Raw genomic sequence first — 23,670 nt, forward strand, 5'->3', positions numbered from 1 at the left:
CGCCCTGCAAGACGGGCTGAAGACTGCTACACCGTCAACCAGCCTGATGTCGCCAGGGAGACGGTCAGCCAGGCATCCGCCGGTGCTTGGAAGGTCTTTGCAGCTCTCCAGCTGGAAGGTCAGCCCTGCTGCATGGAGGTGGACTCTGGCTCCTCCTGTTCCCTGGTCTCCTGGTCCACATTCTCCCGCCTGTGTCCCCGCATCACCCGCGACCATCTGCACCCGGTGGACACCTCCCTCAGAGACTACCACAGGACTCTTATTCCCACCCTGGGTTCCTTCCCCATTTGGGTTGACTATAGGGACTTTCATGGCTGTTTACCTGTCCTGATTGTACAAAAGCCCCTGCCTGCCCTCTTGGGTCTGGATTGGTTCCCTCCCCTGGGGCTGTCCATAGGGGGGATTCATCGGGTGGGTACCTCTTCCCTATCTTTGGAAAGTATCCTCGTGGAATTCGCGGACATTTTCAATGGCCAGCTGGGCTCCTACAAGGGCACCCCCATCTCCCTTAACCTCGACCCCCAGGTTGCTCCAATTTGGCTGAAGGCTCGCAGGGTGCCTTTTGCCTTGAAGGCCAAGGTTGATGCTGAGCTGGATAAGCTGTTGGCGCAGGGCGTCCTGGAACCCGTCGACCATTCGCGATGGGAGACCCCAATTGTGGTCCCTGTCAAACCCGATGGGTCGGTCAGGATCTGCGCTGACTACAAGTCGACCATCAACCTTGCCCTCCAGGCAAACCCCTATCCAGTCCCTGTTGTGCAGCACCTGCTCCATTCCTTGGGGCGGGGCTGCACCTTTGCGAAACTGAATATGGTGCAGGCCTACCAACAGCTCCCAGTGGATGATGATGCAGCAGCTGCCCAAACCATTGTCACCCATCGTGGGGCTTTTCATTGTCGCCGCCTCCAATTCGGCGTTTCTGTGGCACTGGGGATCTTCCAGAGCCTCATGGAGCGTCTGCTCCATGGGCTCCCTGGTGTCATCCTGTATTTCGATGACATTCTGATCGCTGCTTCCAGCCGCTCAGAACTCATCAAAATGCTCAGGAAGGTCCTCCTTTGTTTTAGGGGCGCGGGTTTAAAACTTAAGCGCAGCAAATGTTCGTTTGCTGTGCCTAGGGTGGAGTTCTTGGGCTTCTTGATTGACGCCCAAGGAATCCACCCTACACCTTCTAAGGTTGCCGCCATCAGGAACGCCCTCACTCCCTCCTCCAAGGCGGAGTTGCAGGCGTTCCTGGGGCTTCTCAATTTTTACGCACCATTCGTGCCTCACAAGGCGTCACTAGTCGAGCCGCTGCATCGGTTGCTTGACCGATCCGCGCCTGGCGCTGGGGCATCCGCGAAGCGCATGCGTTCGCGGCTGTCAAAGACACACCTACATCAGCGGCTGTCTTAGTGCAGTACAGTGACAAGCTGACACTAGCCTGTGATGCCTCCCCCTATGGTCTGGGGGCGGTCCTGAGCCATGTCCTCCCAAATGGCTCAGAGGCCCCCGTGGCTTTTTATTCCCAGACACTCTCTGCTGCAGAACGAAATTACAGCCAGATCGACAAGGAGGCTCTGGCTGCAGTGTCCAGGGTTAAGAAGTTTCATGACTATCTGTATGGTCGGCACTTCACCCTTGTCACTGACCATAAGCCGCTCCTTGGGCTTCTGGCAGGCGACAAGCCGACCGCTCCCATTCTCTCCCCCAGAATGATGCGATGGACGGAGTTCCTGGCAGCGTATTCTTATATGCTGCTCTACCGTCCGGGCAAGCAGCTGGGGCATGCTGATGCCCTTAGCCGCTGCCCCTTGCCGGACTCTGACCCGGCCCCAGTGCCTTCCCTGTCCGTTTTGCTAATTGCCTCCTCGGGCCTTCCCCTCTCAGCCGCGGACATTGCGGCCCACACTAAGGCTGACCCGGTCTTGGCTCAAGTTTGCTCCTGGGTCCTACGCGGATGGCCTTTAGGAAAGGTGGCTGACAGCTTCTGGCCTTTTAAGGCCAGGCAAGCTGAATTGTCCCTACATGGCGGATGTTTAATTTGGAGGGATTGGGTCGTGATCCCTCCCGTTCTGTGCTCCCAGGTCCTATCTCTGCTCCACAAGGACCACCCCGGCATAGCGCGCATGAAAGCTTTAGCGCGCAGCTATGTCTGGTGGCCTTTGCTGGACTCACAGATTGCGGCCTGCGTGGGCTGACTGGTGGGCTGACTGCCAACTCTCCCGTCCCATCCCCCTAGCGGTGCCGGCTCATGAGTGGGAGGCTCCGAGAGGCCTGCATCCATGTGGATTTTGCCGGCCTCTTCCATGGCCAGACATTCCTGATCATGGTGGACGCCTACTCTCACTGGGTGGAACTGGTCCTTATGACCTCCACCTCCGCTGAGAGTACGGTCCAGGTCCTACGCTGTTTGTTCGCAACCCACAGGTTGCCGGACGTGGTTGTCTCAGACAATGGGCCCCAATTCACTTCCACCACGTTCCAGGTATTCCTGGCTTTGCAGGGTATCTGGCACGCGCCCACTGCCCCGTACCATCCGGCCTGCAACTGCCAGGCAGAGCGCGCGGTCCGTTCGGCCAAGGAGGCACTTGGCCGGATGGACCGGGGCGATTGGCAGACAAGGGTGGCAGCTTACCTGTTAAGCCAACATTCCACCCCCTGCCCAACGACCAACAAAAGCCCTGCGGAGTTGTTGATGGGTCGGCACCTCTGGACCCCCCTGGATAGGCTTCATCCACTCTATTCGGGGGAGCAGCCATGCAACCTGGGGGCCTCCCCTCCCCGCTCTTTCCTTGTGGGGGATCTGGTCTGGGCCCGCTCGGTCTCTGGGGAATCTAAATGGGTGACTGCCTCTGTTGTGTCCATAACCAGCCCCTGTTCTTACAGGGTCAGATTGGCCAATGGATCCGAGTGGAGGCACCACGTGGATCAGATAAGGAGGCGTCTCCCCGCGGAGACCGGCATCCCATCTGATCCAGGGCCTAGTGACACAGCTGCCTGCCAGCCGGTCCAAACATTCCAGTTTGAGGCCTTTCCCCAGGCAATGTTGCAGGCTTCCACCCTGCTGTTTTGTTGCCTCAATCCGACCAAGGTTCCCGTGAAAGGGCCTTTCCTAGAGCAGGCCCCACCTATCCGGATGCCCCCTGCTGGCCGGCGTCCCCGCCACAAACTCAATTGCCTCGTTCTGTTAACAATCCATCGCCGGTTGCCGCCACCCGGCAAGGCGACACCTTCCCTGTTGCCGCGCCCCCACAGCCCGGCCTACCTGATGTGTTGAGCCCGCCTTCTGGGCCATCCCAATATGGCGCTGCTTGGAGCTCCACTCCCTTCAGGGAGGAGCTACAACGAGCAGGACTCACCCCTCTGACGACTCCTGGAGAACTGAGGCGTTCTGGGCGGGTCCGACGCCGCCCCGCCTATCTAGCCGACTACGCATGCTCCACTATTGGGCATGCACTCTAACTCGGGGAGAAGGGGTGTTGAGGACTAGGAAAGTCCTCGAGTTACGACCAGGAGGCTAGCAACAGACCAGGCTGCGCCCTGATTGGCTGGGGCGCAGCATAGCCTGTTGCTAGCCGCTAGAGGCGCCCTGATTGGCTAGGGCGCAGCATCATCAGTTACCAGACACCGGGAGCGCTCCCATTGGTCCCCCTGCTTTGACAGCCTGTTTAAATAGATGTCAAGCGGGGGATTCTTTTGAATCGCTGTACATTAGTTGTATTGAATAAACCTGAGTTCCTTGCAGTCCTGGCTCTCATCTCTTCTCTTTCCTCGATCCACTAAATACCCAACTCTCTTGCCCACACTCTGACAGACGCCTTGGTCGCCAGCTGGAATGCATCAGCGACTGGGGCTCTGGATCGGATTGCGCCTTTGCGGCCTCTTCGCAGCAGTGGTTCTAGAAGGGCACCTTGATTCACTGAGGAACTCCGGGAGATGAAGCACCAAAAGAGACGCCTAGAGTGACGTTGGAGGGCTAGCAGCTCCGAATCCGACCAAACACTACTAAGAGCCTTTATTAGGACTTATTTAGTGGCGATACAGGCGGCAAAATGTGCACATTTTTCCGCTCTTATTGTATCCGCAGAATCTCGCCCAGCCACCCTGTTTAGGATAACCCGCTCCTTCCTAAAAGGGGAGGATGCGGGGGAACCCTTACAGGGACGGGCTGAGGAGTTTGTTCAGTTTCTGTCGGACAAAATCACTCAGATTCGGACAGACCTAGACTCCAGTTGGACAGTACCAATGGAGGTACCAAGGGAAGGTCTTGCTCAAATTTCCTGGAACGAGTTCCAGCTTGTTACCCCTGAGGAAGTGGACAAGGCCATGGGAGCAATGAGTGCCTCCACCTGTTTGCTGGATCCGTGCCCCTCCTGGCTGGTCTCAACCAGCAGGGAGGTAACACAAGGCTGGCTCCAGAGGATTACTAGCTTGTTTCTGCAGGAGGGATCGTTCCCACAATCTTTGAAGGAAGCAGTGGTAAGACCCCTCCTTAAGAAGCCTTCTCTGGACCCAGCTATTCTCAACAACTATCATCTGGTCTCCAACCTCCCTTTTTTAGGGAAGGTTGTTGAGAAGGTGGTGGCCCTACAACTCCGACGGACCTTGGATGAAGCAAATTATCTAGATCCCTTTCAGTCTGGATTCAGGCCTGGATACTCCACCGAAATTGCTTTGGTCGCGCTGATCGATGATCTCTGGTGGGCCAGGGATGGAGAATACTCCTATATCCTTGTGCTCCTTGACCTCTCAGTGGCCTTCGATACCATCGACCATGGTATCCTTCTGCGACGGCTGGAAGAGGTGGGAGTGGGAGGCACCGTTTTATGGTGGTTCTCCTCTTACCTCTCTGACAGGTCGCCGTGGGTGTTGGTTGGGGGACAAAGGTTGAACCCTAGGCCCCTTAAATATGGGGTGCCACAGGGCTCGGTCTTGTCCCCCCTCCTATTTAACATCTACATGAAGCCACTGGGTGAGATCATTCGTCAGCACGGGATCAAATACCATCAATATGCGGATGATACCCAGTTGTATCTCTCCGCCCCGTGCCAACTCATTGTAGCGGTGGAAGTGATGTGCCAGTGCCTGGAAGCTGTCAGGGTCTGGATGGGGGTGAACAAACTCACACTCAATCCTGACAAGACCGAGTGACTATGGATGTTGCCTCCCAAGGACAGTTCGGTTAGTCCATCCTTATGCTGGGGGGGTGAAACCTTACTCCCCTCAGAGAGGGCCCGCAACTTGGGAGTCCTTCTGGATCCACAGCTGACGTTAGAACATCACCTGTAGGCTGTGACCAGGGGGGCCTTCGCCCAGGTTCACCCGGTGCACCAGTTGCGGCCCTATCTGGATCGGGAGGCACTTCACACGGTCACTCATGCCCTTGTTACCTCAAGGCTCGACTACTGTAACGCGCTCTACATGGGGCTGCCCCTGAAAAGTGTTCGGAGACTACAACTAGTCCAGAATACAGCCGCGTGAGCGATTTTGGGTGTACCAAGGTACACCCACATCACACCTATCCTCCGCAAGCTGCACTGGCTTCCTATTGGTATCCGGGCACAATTCAAGGTGTTGGTCACTACCTTTAAAGCCCTACATGGCCTAGGACCCAGATATCTGCGAGACCGTCTTCTGCTACATACCTCCCAACGACCGATAAGATCGCACAGGGTGGGCCTTCTCCGGGTGCCATCAGCCAGACAATGTCGGCTGGCAACCCCCCGGGGAAGGGCCTTCTCTGTTGCTGCTCCGACCCTCTGGAATAAACTGCCCCCAGAGATCCAGACACTACCCACTCTCATGGCCTTCCGAAAGGCTATTAAGACCTGACTATTCCGGCAGACCCTGGGCTGTTGAACTCATGACCGAGTTCCAGCCCCGATTAGACTGTGTGTATGTTGTGGTCTTTTTAAATCTATGTTCTGTGTTTTTAACTTTTCTGTTTTTTTAAATGTATTGTTGTAAGCCGCCCGGAGTCCTTCGGGATTGGGCGGCCTATAAATTCATTAAACATCAACATCAACAACATAGAAAGTAATAACATTAGTGTCACAATTGGCCAAAGCTAGTTCTGTTATGTTTTGGCAAGTTAGAATTGAGAATATTTAATGGCTTTCAATGTTATTTTTAATTAAGTGTAGGATGCTGTATTGCACATCACAGTAAAATGGAACTAAAATTGGCATTGTTCTGATTAGGGGCGATTTCTGAACCACTGAAGGGTAGATGGTTGGAACAGCTTGAACTAAATCGGTATCTCCAGTCATCAATCAATAATCTATTCCCTTCTCAGCAGCATTCCAAGGAAGCCCAGAATAATTTTTTCATGTAGATTTTAATTACAGTTTTTATTCTTTATCTGAAAAGAATGAGTGGGAAATAGCCAGCATACGTGCCCCAAGAACAGAATGGGACAACTTGCTGCGGCCACGGCCAACTCGCCACAGGACAACTTGCTGTGGGACAATTAAATTAAATTAGTTTAAATAGTTTAAAATATATATTAATTTTCATCATTCACCTTTCATTTTGTCCCTCCTTTAGCATCCTTTCTTTAAGGATTCTATTTTTTCCATATTAGTGTAACTCTTGTCCTACAATGAGTTGGCCCATGGCAAGTTGGCAGCAGCGAATTGGCCGTGGTGAGATGGCTGTTGGCGAGTTGGCCATGATGTGTTGGCGGTGGTGGGTTGTTGTAGACACCCCCAAATGATGACTCTTCTTGGGGAAAAACAAACAAACCACAGATTCATTAAATTGAGCCAGTAATGCATTACACCTGAAATAAATCTATTGAAAGTGAATGAATGGAGACTATTTATACCTGATCCCCTGATACATTTTAGGAAGCTCATTTATTGACATAGGTAAAGTGCTTTTGATTCTGTATCAAAAACAGAAGATATTTCTGGTCACAATTAGTACAACTGAATGACCTTTAGAGAACCGAAAATACTTTAGTACTTTCTGTATTTTTCGGAGTATAAGACGCACCGGAGTATAAAATGCACCAAGATTTTGAAGAGGCAAATAATAAAAAAAAATTTCACTCTGCAGACTTCCCAAAAATGGCCTTTTCCCACAAAAACGGGCTGGGGGTGGCAGAAATGAGCAAAAAATGGGTCCGTTTTTTGCTCATTTTTGCCCTCCCCAACCCCCCAGGAGCACTATGGAAGCCTCCTAAAAACTATGCATGGCCATTTTTGCAAAGTGGGTGGGGTTTCGGGAGGCAAAAAAAATGCTGTATTCAGTGTATAAGATGCACCCAGATTTTTACCCTCTTCTGACCAATTTTATTGTATTTAAATATTATGACAATAAAGATTATACTTATACTCTGAAAAATACGGTATTTAAACTTTTTTTATTGTGGACTAGTATGGATGCATTAAATGCATATGTACTCAAACATATGGAAGTCTGCAATACAAAATAACAACTTAGAGAGCTGCAATTGGGAGAAAAAACATCTGAATCTGTTTATATGGCTCTCAGTTGGTCCTTTTCTTGTACTGAGATGGGTTTTCTGTTTCAAAAGTGGCTGAAAACCACAGGTAGCCCTTGCAACCATTCATTTAGCAACCACTTGAACTTACAATAGCCCTGAAAAATTTGACTTACAACAAGTCTTCATGATTACCGTTGCAGTATCCCCACAAGCACAGGATCAAAATTTGGGTGGTTGGCAACTGGCATGTATTTACCACAACTGGGTCATGGGATCACCTTTTTTGACATTTCCAACCTGTTTCTGGCAAGCAAAGTCAACAGGCAAAGCTGGATTAACAACCACGTGATTAAACAATGCAATTCACTTAACAAACTGCAATGGTAAATTAACTGTAACAAAAACATTGCAAAATCAGTGTGACTCACTCAACTGCCTTGCACAGCAGCAGAAATTCTGGTCCCAAATTGTGGTTGTAAATCAAGGATTATATAATTAGCAAGGTAGGCATCCTGGTAGTGGTTTTATGTTTGAATTTCATAGAATTGTAGAGTTGGGAGGGGCTCTTTGAGACCTCCAGTCCAATCTCCTACTTAATGCAGGAAGCCAAATTAAAGCATTCTGGACAGATGGCTCTGTCTGTAGTCTCCACTTGAGCACATGAAGGCAGCCAACACCCCTCTGCATGATTAGTTCCATTGGGGGTTATTATGCATATTTATTTGCTGTTATTGCTTCTGTAACATTTAATCGTAATCTGCAGTGTAACTCTATTATTCTGTGCCTTGCAATTTGGAATGAGAGAGAACAAGCCTTGACCTACTTTGATTGGGCATACTTGTGAATATCTGAAATGTATTATGTTGCATTTGTCTTTTCCCAAGACTAAGCAAGCCGAACCCCAGTGATGTCTCTCTTTATAAAGCTACCTTTGAGCCCTTTCATTAGCCACACATTTGCTAAACCTTCTTTGAATGCTTTTAAAGTGTGGTGATCAGAACTGGATACAGAAATCTAGATGAAATCTATTCAAACCAGAATAAGGTGGAACAATTATGTCTCATAGTTTCTAAGATATATTTCTAGTTATACTTCCCTTCAGTCCCAACTAGTATGGCCAGTGGCCTTAGTCTGTGGAAACTGCATCAGAGTATCTAGAGAATAACAAGTTGAATAGGTCTATGATGTATATGTCTTATATATCATTGGATGACATAGGCTGACTAAATGTCTCCATTCCATTGGTATATTATGGACTCCTGAAGGTGACTATAGTGAAACCGTTTATCCCATCAGATAACTGTTTAAATCAAATGACCTGTTTAAATCCAATTAAATGATTTGAAGATTGATGCTGTTATCAACGTTGCTTTAAAACTGTCACGCTCTATCTAATAAGCAGCAATCAAATTTAGGAGGGCAACTATAAAGATCTTCATTTGTGTGATCTGCTATAGACTTCTTCAATGTGGTTCATTCCAGCTGCCATATTTTGGAATGCAAAATGACTTTTGGGTATTATGCAGGAGTTCATCTTTCTTCAGTGATGGAAGCTATATTCTAACACATCTGCTGAGCACCATAAGTTGTACCATATACGTACCTGGGTAATTGCAGTGTTCTTTATTTACCATTTCTTTCTGTCCTAGGTTTGTTCCTCTTTCACAGCAGAACGAGGGTCCTACAATCATGTCAAAATGCACCATGCTTATACAAATGTCATTGGCCTTGGGGATTCCAGTACTTGGAAGATTCCTTTCCTGAACCGTTATGTTTATATGTTCATTGCACCTATTGCTGTACCTGTCATCACTCCTTTGGTAGCCATTGGTATGTTACTGTCCTCCGAATCCCCCTACTAATGAGCATCCCCTTCTCTTCATTGGTTTTACAGTGTTTATGTTGAATGCAATTAAGTCTCTTCGTTAATATCGTCTGTCGTTATAGTTCACTGTATGTGGCAACCTGCCTTTGGAAGAATCAGAGAAGTAGAACAAATAAAGATAAACCATTAGCAGCCTAAACCTTCTTCCATGAGATAAAGCTATTCACCCAGCAGCTTGCAACACAGATTATGTGATGCGTTATTAGATAAGAGCCTCCTCCAAATCCCTTTGCTCCCATTTAATTTTAAAAAAATGTATACTAAAAAAAAGGGGAGCAGATTTTGAAAGATTGCAGTCGGGTTCCTGGATTATTTTTTAAAGAGAATTTCAAATTTGATCAGAAATTGAGCACTAGGAAAAGTGGCATCTGATCCTTTCCCCTGAAAAATTAAATTATTCCTTCCCCCAAGTTACAATGTGTGTCTTAGAAGGGAAACTTTTATTTTCCTCTCTTGCGAGTTACACCCATTAAAAAAAATAGCATAAAGGACAATTGTAAACTCCTTCTTTCAAAGCCCCTTTTCTTGGCCATTTAAAACTTTGTAGCCCTGATCTAAATCTAAAGGAGTAGAGGTAGCCCTCAACTTAATTGACCACAATTAAGACTAGAATTTGCATTGTTAAGAAAAGCGGTTGTTATGTGTGTCCTGCCCGCTTTTATGACCTTTTGTTTTGCCACAGTTGTTAAACTACAGTTCATCGTAGTTAACCGGATCACATGATCATTAAACAGATCCGGCTTCCCCCATTGATTTTGCTTGTCAGAAGCTGGCTGGGAAAGTTGCAAATGGTGATCCCATGACCCTGGGACACTGCAACCCTTGTAAACACATGCCAAGCATTTTCAGATTTTGATCAAGTGCTTATGGTGATGCTGTGATGGTTTTAAGTGTGCGTACCAGTGGTAAGTCACTAGTTTCAGTGCCATGGTAATTTCACACAGTCACTAAAATAAGTGGAGAATTATCTGTATCTCCTAAATCAGTGGTTCTCAACCTGTGAGTGGGTACCGCTTTGGCAATTGAACAGCCCTTTCACAGGGGTCGCCTAAGACCATCGGAAAACAATACTTTCGATGGTCTTAGGAACTGAGACACCAATTTTATGGTTGAGGGGGAGGGTCACCACAACATGAGGAACTGTATTAAAGGGTTACGGCATTGGGAAGGTTGAGAACCACTGTCCTAGATGTTGCAAGGTTGTCAAAAAAATTGTGGTTGTAGTTTAGAAGATATAAATTGCTTAGGGGAGAAATAGTGAATTTACATCATGCCTGCACTACCTTTCCAGATTTCATAGCAACGTGATTTCCCATAATGGCAGCCAATTGTCAAGCCCCTTAATTGCAGAGCACAACCAAGAGCCTAAGTAGTCCTCTGCTTACGACCACAATTGAGTCCAAAATTTCTGTTGTTGTGAGACATTTGTTAAGGGAGATTTGTCTCATTTTATGACTTTTCTTGTCACATTTGTTAACTGAATCACTGCAGTTGTTAAATGAGTAAACACGGTTGTGAAGTGAATCTTGCTTCCCCATTGACTTTGCTTGTCAGAAGGTCGCAAAGGGGATCATATGACACACCCACCCACCCACGACACTGCAACCATCATAAACATGAGTCAGTTGTCAAGCATCCGAATATAAATCACGTGACCAGGGGGATGCTGTAATGGTCATAAGTGGAAAAATATCCACTTTTTGTTTAAGTGACCTGTTGTAAGTTGAAGACTACCTGTACAAGATATTGAGAACAGATTAGAGGAAACATCTAGCCATTTCATACTACCGGTAGTGACGTCTTTAGGTAAGGTCTCTGAATTTCCTTTTCCAAGGCCGTGTGCACGATGGGCTAAGTATCCATTTCTTTGATAAATCTGTAATGTTCTTTCCCATCCTCTGATTGTTCATCTCAATAAATACCCCCTTCCCTTTCTCAAGAGTCTCAGAGCAACTTTTTCTACCTTCCCCTCACCCCCGACAAAAACAGTAAGAAACAGTAGCCTCCCAATAAACAGTAGCTTAACTTATTTTCGTTTCCATAGGTTTACTCACAGAAGTGGAACTGAAAACTGCCCTTCGGACTCTGTGTTGTATATTCATTGGTCTGTATGGCCATTGTTGGCTACTGTTTAATATCTCAGAGTTCCAGTCTATCTGGTCTGCACTTGGCTGTATGTTGATCACCCGTGCTCTCCTCGCCCATGCATACATCCATGTCAATATCTTCCAGGTAAGGCTATCAACAACCCGATGTTGTATGAAAAAATCTATTAGATTAGCATCTCTTGGCATAACTATCCTGCATTGTAAAAGTGCACGTTTTCCCTTTGGGTATATTCTGGTTGTCCAGACATTCCCTATGTTCAGATGCTGCTTATAGATCAGTGATGGTGAACCTTTTGGGCACCGAGTGCCAAAAAGGGAGTTCTTTGCACTTGTCTGAGCCATGAACAGGAAGAGAAGCTGCCCAGGGGGCATGTATGTGTTGGGAAATGAACTTTCAGTTTCCAGAGCAGTCTTCTGGTTACTGCAGTGGTGGGTTGCAGTTGATACACCCCGATACGGGTGTACCAGTGTCTGCCGGGAGCACTGGGTACCATTCCGATACAGTGCTCCGGAGGGCCCACTCACTGTCCTTACCTGTATTTGAGCTCTTTGGCGCTTCCGCGCATGGAGCATACGGCACCTGTGCGTTGCTCTGCCGAGCAGCTGGGATGTCGCGGAGCGTCACAGAAGGTAACGCATACGTGCACTGCGCATGTTCATGTGGTGGCCACTGGGCCCCATTGCACCGTACCGGTTGCAATAGGGTTCAGAACCCACCATTGGGTTACTGCCATGCATGCTCATGCACCGATCAGCTGGCCAGCGCCGTGACCCGTCAAAAGCGCGGACGACAAAAGCGCGATCGACAAAATCGCGCCTTTGACGTCATCACAGCGCGACGAAAAAGATCGAAAAATTCAAATAAAAATTAATAAAAATTAAATTAAAGCAAGCCGATTCACATAAAGGTAAGGGTTAGGGTTAGGGTTAGGGTTAGGGTTAGGGTAAGGGTAAGGGTTAGGGTTAGCTTTAGAGCGTTAGCGTTAGGGTTAGGATAAGGGTTAGCGTTACGTTTTTCGTTACTTTAACGGTTAGGTTTAGGGTTAGGTTTAGGGTTAGGTTAAGAGTTAGGGTTAGGGTTAGGTTTAGGGTTAGGTTTGGGGGGGTTAGGGGAAGGTTTTAGCTTTATTTTTACATTTTTTCGATCTTTTTCGTCGCGCTGTGATGACGTCACAGCGCGCTTTTGTCGAGCGCGCTTTTGTCCTACGCGCTTTTGTGGTGGAACCGGCCAGCGCACAGGCTCATGCCAGAAAATGGAAGACCAACTCTTCTGGTTTCTGGCACTGCCGCACACACAAAGGCCAGCTGGTCATCACATGTGAATACACGTCACAAACTCAGAAGAGGAACAGGCGACACAGCGCATGCTAGGCGACATGGCTCTGCATGCCACTTTGGGCACACGTGCCATAAGTTCACCATAATTGTTATAGATGAAGTACCCCTTGTCACAGTGTACTTAGCTAGGTTTTGCCCATCAGTGCAGAAGATCTATCAAACACTAATGGGCCATTATCCCCAAGGGTGGTATTCATTTACCTTCCCTACTAGTTCCAAAATGTGAGCATGCATGCGTGTTTGACAAAAAAAGGGCCTAAATGGGATGCTGTAGAGCCAGGGCAGGTGAGTGGAGCTACCCATGATTATCGCTACGAGTCTGAATCGATAGAATACCACCTCTGATTATCCCACCCATTCTGGGAAACATAATTTATTTAAATTTTAAATATTACTACTTTGCTGATATTAATATGTATGTGTGTGTGTGTGTGTGTGTGTGTGTGTGTGTGTGTATGTGTATGTATATGTATATGTATATGTATATATGTATGTAGGTATGTGTATATATGTATATGTATATGTATGTGTGTGTGTATGTGTATATGTATGTATGTGTATATATATATATATATATATATATATATATATATATATATATATATATATATATATATATATATATGTGTGTGTATATATACACACACACACACACACTTTACTGCAATTTTAGATATTATATTTAATATAAAATAGTGTTTCTGTTATATGCTATATCTTGGGTTTTATATTTTATATGTTAGATGCTAGTGAGGTCATTTTACAAATGCATTTTAACTCTGTACTAAATTTTATGTGTCAATTATCAGTACTAGTGTTTGATTGCAGTAAATTGGATTGAACAATTGACTGGGAAACAGAGATTGTGAAAGGGGGCCTTAGAGACTGGAAAGATAATTGGAACAACTATTTTCAATGTATATGCTATTTTTGTAGGAACATGGTGGCTCAGTGGCTAAGACGCTGAGCTTGTCAATCAGAAAGGTCAGCAGTTCGGCGGTTCGAATCCCTAGCGCCACGTAATGGAATGAGCTCCCATTATTGTGCCAGCTTCTGCCAACCTAGCAGTTTGAAAGCATGTAAAAATGCAAGTAGAAACATAGGGACCACCTTTGGTGGGAAGGTAACAGTGTTCCGTGCGTCTTCGGTGTTTAGTCATACTGGCCACATGACCACATAGACATCTTTGGATAGCGCTGGCTCTTCGGCTTTGAAACAAAGATGAGCACTGCCCCCTAGAATCAGGAACGACTAGCACATATATGCGAGGGGAACCTTTACCTATGCTATTTTTAGCTATGTAATTGCACTGAGGCTATGATCTTGTGCATAGTCGTGTAAAAATAAGGGTGTTTCTAGCTGTAGGCTTCTTAGAAACAACATAATATTGGGCAATCATTTCATCATCCATTCTATAAGAGGTAATTTTTTTAAATTACACAATACATACCGGGAAAACATGGAAATGTTTCAGATTGTCCTACAGAAACTTGGTGAGATATAGTCATAAATAATCTTGGTGAGATTTGCTTCCAGGTGTTTGATTGTATTATTTTTAATTAAATGGTGAATATTGAGCATTTCTCAAAAGGAGTCTAGTTTATATTTGGAGAACTTGGATCTCCAAATGTTGCTAAATTCCCAGCATCTGTCTCTACTGTCTCTGCTGGCTGAGAGCAGTAACACATAGAGGGCTAAAGGTTTTCCATCTCTTGTTCATACCTGTTCACTTTTTGTATGAGTTTTTCTCCAAATATTCCACAGAATGGAATCTATAACATTGCAAATTGCAAAGAAATTGGAAAAAACATTCAGAGGAGCTGGTGCTGGCACACTGGTTAGAATGCAGTATTTCAGATTAACTCTGGCCATAGCCAGGAGTTCGATTCTGACCGACTGTGGGAAGAATTAGTTAGCAATACTGCATTCGGCTCAAGGTTGACTCAGCCTTCCATTGAGGTCGGCAAAATGAGGACCCAGATTATTGGGGGCAATAGGCTGACATTTGTAAACCATTCACAGTATGCTATAAAGCACTATGTAGCAGTATATAAGTCTAAGTGTTGTTGCTATTGCTGTTTCACACATTAAAAAATCCTTCTTGGCTGACAGCATTGCTATCCCAAGAGTTTTGGTTTCCTAATGTCCTAATAAATTAACATTTGTGGTCTTATCTTATAGCATATTGGCCTACCCATGTTTTCACCTGATAAGAAGCCAAAACGCATCTACATGATGAGCTGCGGAGTTCTCAATTTGCCTCGAAATCCTCTGTTGGACTGGGCTTTTGGACACTCACTCATTAGTTGTCATGTGGAGCATCACCTCTTCCCATCTTTTTCTGATAACATGTGCCTGAAGGTGTGAGGTTGAATGGCAGATGGAATGGGTGTTTGGAAGAGTAGGGTGGGGCAAAATAAATACCTGCTGAATGTTTACTTGTAAAGAAAAGGGTATGTGATTAAGAGCTGATGAGTTTCATATAGGCCAAAATCTTATCCGTCAACAATAGAAAAAAAATGTTCTTGATCATAAATTAATTTTTATATAGTTTAGGATGCTTTGAGATTGAAAGGAAGCACTGGGCAAAAACTACACATCCTATAGACCTGAAATCATATTTTACAAAGAATAAGTTTCATTTTTGAGAAATATATTTCACATTGGACATTTTAATTCTTCCTTCTATGGATCATATACACAACTACGGTACTTTCATTTTATTTTATAGTACTTTACATCACAAAATTGTTGGTTTCTCTTCAAGAATTCTTCACATTCTCTTAAGGGAGCTAAAAATGACAGGTATCTCAGAGGTTGCTAAAGCACTCTGTCTGTACTGTTTAATTAATACTTATTTCAGTGATATATATGTTGGGAAGCACCCAATCTGGCAAAGAAGGGGGGCTCAAATGTGGAATTAGCCTGGAGTCACTACACACCCATCAAAAGGCTATGATCAATACCCAACCACCAAATTTCTTGCAACTTTATCTATTTTTTCCCAAGAGAAAGCTGCCAGTCGGGAGATTCTCTTTTTGTAGGTAGAACATAATAGTCACCACACTATAAAAAAGATGCTGAGACGCAGAGAAGAGAACCAGGATGATTAGGGGACTAGAGACTAAAACGAAGAACAGTTGCAGGAACTGGGCGTGGCTAGTCTAGGGAAGAGAAGGACCAGTATTTGAGGGGTTGCCACAGAGAGCAGGGGGTCAACCTATTTTCCAAAGCATCTGAAGGCCAGACAAGGAATAATGGATGGAAACTGATCAAGGAGAGATTCAACTTAGAAATAAGGAGAAATTTTCTGAGTGAGAATAATCAACCCGTGGAACAGAAGTTGCCTTCGGAACTTGTGGGAGCTTCATCACTGGAGGCTTTCAAGAAGAGACTGGACAGCCACTTGTCAGAAAGGATGTAGGGTCTCCTGCTTGGACGGGGGTTGGACTAGATGACCTACAAGATCCCTTCCAACTCTGTCAATCTAATCTAATAATAAAGTGCTATAGTTAGCTTGAACTCTGTATGTGTGGATCTTGTTTGAGCCTAACAGGATTTCTACCATTTTTAGTAACCAGCAATGTTCTTTATATTTGGCTCTGGGCCTATCCTAATAAAAAATAAGCATCAATGTTTACTGTAATACTAACCTTATCTTTCCATTATATTTCAGATAAAACCTGTGGTTTCTCAGTATTTGAAAAAGAAGAAATTACAATACAATGAGGATTCTTACTGGTCCCGCTTGAAGCTATTCCTGGACAAATATGAAGAACTGATGGTCCATGCACCTCCTATTTCTGAACTTGTGGGGATTCAGTAATGGTACTTTTATGGCTAGAGCTAGGACCTTAAGGCAGCATGGTTTCTTTTTCCAAGATCAATACATTTAAAGACTAAGTTATCAAGGGAAAATAACTATGTTATTTATGTCTTCCATATCGGTCAAGCAAAAATGCTGCCCAGTAATGGGTCATAGGGGAAAATCAATAGTTCCAATTAATTCAATTGTATTATCTTTGATTTTCTTCTCTGCTGTAATAATCTTTGCACACTGATATATTTAATGGATTATTTCCATTCTGCTATTCTGCAACTTGAGGGAGGGAAATCTAAGGGCTATTTAATGTTCTTCCTCATAATTAAAATGACTTCCAAGTTAAAAGACATTTGCATAGTACAAACTTTGACAAGTTCGGTGTAGCAATTTCTTTTCCTCATCTTGGGTATTCGACAGCAAAACATAGATCACTGCCACTAACTGATCTAAAATCCACACTGCAGAAAATGCAAGCTATCTTCGCAATATATGCATTTTTAGAGCAGCTCAACTGGTGCCTTCTAGATATGCAGAGACTCCAATTACCAGAATGCCAGCTAGCATGGGAATTTCTGAAATTCTAGTACATCTGGAAAGAACACTGGGAAAGAAACTTATTAGAGGAAGCTTTTCCTAGAGGTTAGAAGAAACATGAAAAAAAACTGGCATTGACTGTTGGACCGATATTTCCATAGCTCTGATTATATGAGAATGTATGTGGTAAAGAAATAGCTCTTGTCAGATGCTTCATAGATTTTCATTTTTTAGCACACTCTCAGCAGATAGCAATCCCTAGACTACTTTGACTGTTCTGGGAAGCTATGAATGGTCAGGTCAAGTCTGTGCTTAGTAGACCTCCATAGACTATCATGTTTGAGGGCCAAACTGGGAAATCAAAAACCACCCTGGAAGACGGCAGCAGTAGCCACTTCTGTACAGTTGCCAACTTCCTACTCCCCATATATGGGATCCGTTATTGCATTGCCAAGAGTTGAGCTTGACCTGAAGGAAACTTTACTAAAATTTCTCCTCTTGCAAGAAGCCCCCCCCCCCAAAAAAGCTTCTGTAAACTACGATGCTGAACGGTTGAAGGAAATAGAATTGTCATTACCGGCGGATGTTTTATTAACACAAATGATGCAAAGAAGGATTGTATAAAAGTTCCTGCTGACAAATGTGGTGATATCTATGCAAAGAGAGAATAAATTATTTCCCAATCCACTTTGTGGAGGGAGTGTGGTTTAATAAAAGGAACAACGTAAAAAGCAAGCAGATTAGGCAAGGAAAAGCAGCAAGTAGATATACTTGAAAAAAATATTTTGAAATAAACACTAACTGACCTGATGAGTTGGCATGGCCCCATTTTTTTAGCTAGTCAAAATCAGTCTTTAACTGTTCTCAAAGTAAAAATGTTTACGTTCACACATTTATGATACAACATATAACTATTATATGAAAATTACCTAAACAATCATGTGCAAGGAAACCTACATATTTTGCTCTTGTTTCTACCCAAGGGCCCATTTTCCACCTTCTGGAGACGTGCCCAATGATCACTATTTACTATTTCTGGAATGGAGGTGCATACCTTAGTGTTTTCAGTTCAGTCAGTTCAGTTCAGTTGCGTTTATTTATAGGCCGCCCTTTTCCCTGAGGGGACTCAGGGCGGCTAACAACTCATGGGAGGGGAAGACATACAATAACATAAAAATACAGTATGTGGTTAAGATCAAACAACATTCATTCAACATTCGGGCGGGGGCAAACTATAGTCTTTACCCCCAGGCCTGGCGGGATAGCCAGATCTTGAGGGCTGTGCGGAAGGTCTGAAGGGTGGTGAGGGTACGAATCTCCACGGGGAGATCGTTCCAGAGGGTCGGAGCTGCTACAGAAAAGGCTCTCCTCCGCGTAGTTGCCAGCCGGCACTGGCTGGCAGATGGCACTCGGAGGAGGCCTAATCTGTGGGATCTTATGGGTCGAGAGGAGGTAATTGGCAGAAGGCGGTCTCCCAAGTACGCAGATCCACTACCATGAAGGGCTTTATAGGTAGTAAGAAGCACCTTGAAGCGCACACGGAGGTCAACAGGTAGCCAGTGCAGCTCGCGGAGGATAGGTGTTATGTGGGCGAACCGAGGTGCACCCACAATCACTCGCGCGGCCGCATTCTGGACTAGCTGAAGCCGCCGGATGCTCTTCAAGGGCAGCCCCATGTAGAGCACATTGCAGTATTCCAGCCTAGAGGTCACGAGGGCGCGAGTGACTGTTGTGAGAGCCTCCCGATTCAGGTAGGGTCGCAACTGGCGCACCAGGCGAACCTGGGCAAATGCCCCCCTGGTCACAGCCGACAGGTGGTGATCAAAGGTCAGCTGTGGATCCAGGAGGACTCCCAAGTTGCGAACCCTGTCTGAGGGGTGTAAATTTTGACCCCCCAGCCTGAGCGTTGGAACACTAACCAAATTTTTGGGAGGGAAACACAACAGCCACTCGGTTTTTTCTGGGTTGAGTACAAGCTTGTTAGCCCGCATCCAGTCCCTAACGGCTTCAAGACCCCGGCTCATCACGTCCACCGCTTCATTGAGTTGGCACGGGGCGGACAGATACAGCTGCGTATCGTCCGCATATTGGTGGTATCTTATCCCGTGCCTCCGAATGATCTCGCCCAGCGGTTTCATGTAGATGTTAAATAGTACGGGGGACAGGACCGACCCCTGCGGCACCCCATATGATAGGGGCCTCGTGGTCGATCTCTGACCCCCGACCAACACCGACTGCGACCTGTCCAAGAGGTAGGAGGAGAACCACTGCAAAACAGTGCCTCCCACCCCCACCTCCCGCAGTCGTCGCAGAAGGATACCATGGTCGATGGTATCGAAAGCCGCCGAGAGGTCGAGGAGAACCAAGATGGAGGCATGGCCTCCATCCCTGGCTCTCCAGAGATCATCGGTCAATGCGACCAAAGCGGTTTCTGTGCTGTAACCAGGTCTGAAGCCGGACTGGAAGGGGTCCAGGTAATCGGCTTCCTCCAAGGACCGCTGGAGCTGGTAGGCCACCACCTTCTCAACAACCTTCCCAATAAAGGGGAGGTTGGAGACTGGACGGTAGTTGTTAAGTACGGCTGGATCCAAAGATGGTTTCTTCAGGAGGGGTCTCACCACCGCCGTTTTAAGTGCGGCGGGGAAGTGCCCCTCCCGAAGCGAGGCGGTAATAACCGCTTGGATCCAGCCCCGTGTCACCTCCCTGCTGTTAGCAACCAGCCAGGAGGGACACGGGTCCAGTACACAGGTGGAGGCACTCACAGCCCTCATGGCCTTGTCCACGTCCCCGGAAGTAACATCCTGAAACTCAACCCAGCGATGGTCAACCAAATCGTCCTCTCGTGCCTCGGCTGGTTCTGCAAAGGTGGAGTCCAAATCCGACCGAAACCGAGCAACTTTGTCTGCCAAGAACTGGGCATAATCTTCAGCCCTACCCTGCAAGGGGTCCCCCGTATCCCTCTTATTTAAGAGGGAGCGGGTTATCCTAAACAGGGCGGCTGGACGAGACTCGGCGGACGCAACCAAGGTGGCAATATAAGATCTCTTTGCTGCCCTAAGTGCCCTGATGTAATCCTTGGTGCAGGTTGTTAAAAGTGCTCGGTTCGGTTCGGATTTATCGGACCTCCACAGGTGCTCTAGGCGTCTCCTCCGGCGCTTCCTCTCCCGGAGCTCCTCGGTGAACCAAGGAGGCCTCCGGGATCCGCCGCCTCGGAGGGGCCGTAGTGGCGCAATCCGGTCGAGGGTCTCCGATGCTGCCAAATGCCAAGCAGCAGCCAGAGTCTCTACCGGACTGTGGGCGAGAGTATCAGGAATAACCCCAAGCTCCGTCTGGAACCTCAAAGGGTCCATAAGTCGCCTGGGGCGGAACCACTTGGTCGGTTCCTCCTCCCTACAGTGGGGGTTTGGTCTTCGGAAGTCAAGCCTTAGTAGGCAGTGGTCTGACCACGACAGGGGTATGATCTTATTACCCCTCAGACCAAGATCACAAGTCCACTGCTCCGAGAGGAATACGAGGTCGAGCGTGTGACCCGCAGAGTGAGTTGGGCCCCGGATTATCTGGGTCAAGCCCATGGCTGTCATGGAAGCCATGAACTCCTGCGCCCCATCCGAGTGTTCACCGAGCGTAGGCAAATTGAAATCCCCCAGGACCATAAGCCTGGGGAACTCAACTGCCAGCTCGGCTACCAACTCGAGGAGCGAGGGGAGGGCTGCTGCAACGCTGTTGGGAGGCAGGTACGTTAGCAGCAGGCCCACTTGACCCTTGAGGTCCAACTTCACCAGCAGGCACTCACACCCGACAAGCTCCGGAGCAGGGATCCTACGAGGAACCAAAGACTCCCGAATAACGATAGCCACACCCCCACCCCTTCCCTGAGCTCTCGGCTGATGAAGTACCTGAAATCCTTCTGGGCACATCTCTACGAGGGGGACTCCTCCCTCCGGGCCCAGCCAGGTTTCAGTAATACATGCCAGGTCTGCCCCCTCGTCTAAAATTAAGTCCCGGACGAGGGGAGCCTTGTGAACAACAGACCTGGCATTTAGCGACAACAGCCGGAGACCAGGGTCCTGACTACTCGCGCCATCTGGCCTCGGAGTGGGGCTCATAGGGCCGGAAGGAGGGATCGCTGTGACATAGCGAACCCTCCTTCCCCGGTAATGGCCAGCCCTAAAGTCCCCGCCATATCTGCCCCTCCCCGTTATGACCGTAATGCTCCGACCCACTCCCGTGTCCGTGGTTCCCCCAACCACACCTATAGCTCCCGCATTCCCGGACAGGCCCTCCGAATCAGACACACTCATTCGTTCACTCAGACAGTCCCCACGTGATAATTAAAAACACACAAATACAACAATATAGGATAATAAAAGTGGGCGCATTCACTCAATCACATGCAGTCTCATACACTCATCATACCAATTTAAGATAAAAATTTAAAAATTTAAAAATTAAAAATTGCGCAGCGTGCAAAAAGCGTATGAGGCTTGTATAAGGTCTTAATTGTCTTAGTCTTCTCTTCTACAAATCTGGTGAGAGTTCTGGCAAGAGTTCAGTAAGTTCAATGGGGGGGGGAGCAGTTCAATGGGGGGGGAGCAGTCCAGAGAGGGGTGTTCTGTCCCTCTCCCTTCCTCCACGTCCCAAAAACTGTGCCCTAAGCCGGAAGAGTTTCCTTTGAAAGGGCTGAGATGACATCTCTGGGCCTCCATGGATGATAATAAACCCACTAGGTGGCCAGATTGTAAGTCCAGGCATCCAGCTACTGTAAATAAAGGGGGCCAGATGGCCCCCTTTATTTACAGTAGCTGGATGCCTGGACTTACAGTAGCTGGATGCCTGGACTTTTCCTCGTAGCCGTGGAAAAATCACACAGGACAGGCCACACCAAAGGGAAGGCCAGTTCAAATGGGGCGGAGGGGGGGGGCATCCAAAAGGGCCACAGAGGCAGCAAAGACAACTACCCAATCTCGTCCAATATTCTGCCAGGCCAGCCCCTTCTCTGGGATAGTCTAAAATTCGCAAACAGAGATTGTCAAAAGGAGCCGATGGCGCCGCGTTTCGCAAGCCAGCAGAGCCGATAGAGCAGGGGGGGGGCGCTTAAAGAGGCAGCGGTTGCAGCAAGCAAACTGACTGCCCAGCTTCGTCCAGCGCCGCTTCAGATCACCTACCACCTCCCCAGAATTAGGGTCACAACCGCCAAACACCTTCCAAGGCTCCTCATAGTCGACGGAGGAAACGGGGCTAAAATTGCAAAAAGAAGCCACCGAGGACGGCGCCATCAGCGCGCCGCCGCCATGATCTTGGTTTATGCCGCCGAACGTCGTCAGAAATGCTGCGGGTGATTTCCTGGCCCGGAGGCTGCTCAGTCGCGACAACTCTCCAAATAAACGATGGTTCAAGTACCCCAAATGTCGCTTTCCCGCTGGGGCTCCCTCCTGAATAGTCTCGAGCCGGGTCGTTGGTATTTTTTAGGTGTTTTCCGCTCACCCAGACCGGAGAGAAGAGGTTAGCGGCCATTCGCCTCGCACATGTTTTCTCCAGCTTGTTAGCAGTTTCACTTGAGATATATTCCTAACACTGCTGAAATATGTCTATCAGGAAAACATTCTTTTCAAATATGTGTTTGAATTATGTCTTTACATAATTAATTTCTGAAAGATGGTTTGGGAAAATCTGGAATATTACTAAAAACAAAAAGGCTAATTGTGCATCAAAAGAAAAAGTGTGCATCAAGAAGCTAAGCTATGGAGAACAAAGAGAGATCGCTTCACTATTCTGAATATACGAATCTGTGATGGATGCTTAGTGTGTGAATATATGTATCTTTTGAACAGTTCTCATACTGTTCAAGAAAAATATAAGCTTCCTTTAGTTAGGTTTTAACTCCTAGTGGCTTCTTTGTTGGCAACAAAATGGAAGCGATTTTCCAGTAACATTTTGTTGAGCGTTCTTTTTGATTTTTCAGCTTAGCCTACAACCTGCTGTATATCAGAAAAATCCTACCCTAATACTCTACTTGATTGATTAGGGCAGTAGATGGACTTCAATTCCCAGAATTCCCCCAGCCAGCTTGTTGGTTGGGGAATTCTTGAACTTGATTGCCATATGTCTTAAAATTCCTGAAGTTGAGAAACACTGACTAAGGGTAGTACATGAATTCAGTCAGTAAGACAAGTAAATCATATAAATCTAGCAAGGGTGACTCTAGACAGTTATGGTTTATTGAATAAAACATGCTTAATAAACCTGGTTTGTGATGTCTGAATCCAGCTATATACCTGAGTGGATAGAAAATGAAAATAAATGATAGCTGATGTGCCCTATTGTTAGTTACAAAGTTGTGTCCAATCGATCGCGATCCCAGGGACGTTCCTCCAGGCCTTCCTGTCCTCTACCATTATCTGGAGTCCATTTAAGCTGACGCCTACTGCTTCGATGACTCCATCCAGCCACCTTATTCTCTGTTGTCCCTTTCTTCTTTGGCCTCAATCTTTCCCAGCATTAGGCTCTTCTCCATTGAGTTCTTCCTTCTCTTTAGATGGTATGCGTTAGA

General features: G+C 46.8%; 1 protein-coding gene across 2 annotated transcripts in view; it reads left to right on the top strand.

Moving 5' to 3' along the window:
• The window catches only part of FADS6 (fatty acid desaturase 6), a 31,798-nt gene extending 13,868 nt beyond the window's left edge, over window positions 1-17,930 (top strand). Inside the window, exons 3-6 of one of the 2 annotated variants that reach the window (XM_014070653.2) lie at window positions 9,082-9,262; window positions 11,362-11,549; window positions 14,945-15,124; window positions 16,440-17,930. In XM_014070653.2, coding sequence (XP_013926128.1) covers window positions 9,082-9,262; window positions 11,362-11,549; window positions 14,945-15,124; window positions 16,440-16,589 — 699 coding nt within the window. In that variant the 3' untranslated portion in view covers window positions 16,590-17,930. The remainder of the gene's footprint in view (window positions 1-9,081; window positions 9,263-11,361; window positions 11,550-14,944; window positions 15,125-16,439) is intronic. The other variant, XM_014070654.2, reaches the window with a different exon arrangement.
• The last annotated feature ends 5,740 nt before the right edge of the window (window positions 17,931-23,670 follow it).

This window comes from Thamnophis sirtalis, unplaced genomic scaffold (assembly GCF_051295495.1).
Source record: "Thamnophis sirtalis isolate CommonGarterSnake01/CBP01778 unplaced genomic scaffold, rThaSir2_p1.2 scaffold_3, whole genome shotgun sequence".
Classification (NCBI taxonomy): domain Eukaryota; kingdom Metazoa; phylum Chordata; class Lepidosauria; order Squamata; family Natricidae; genus Thamnophis; species Thamnophis sirtalis.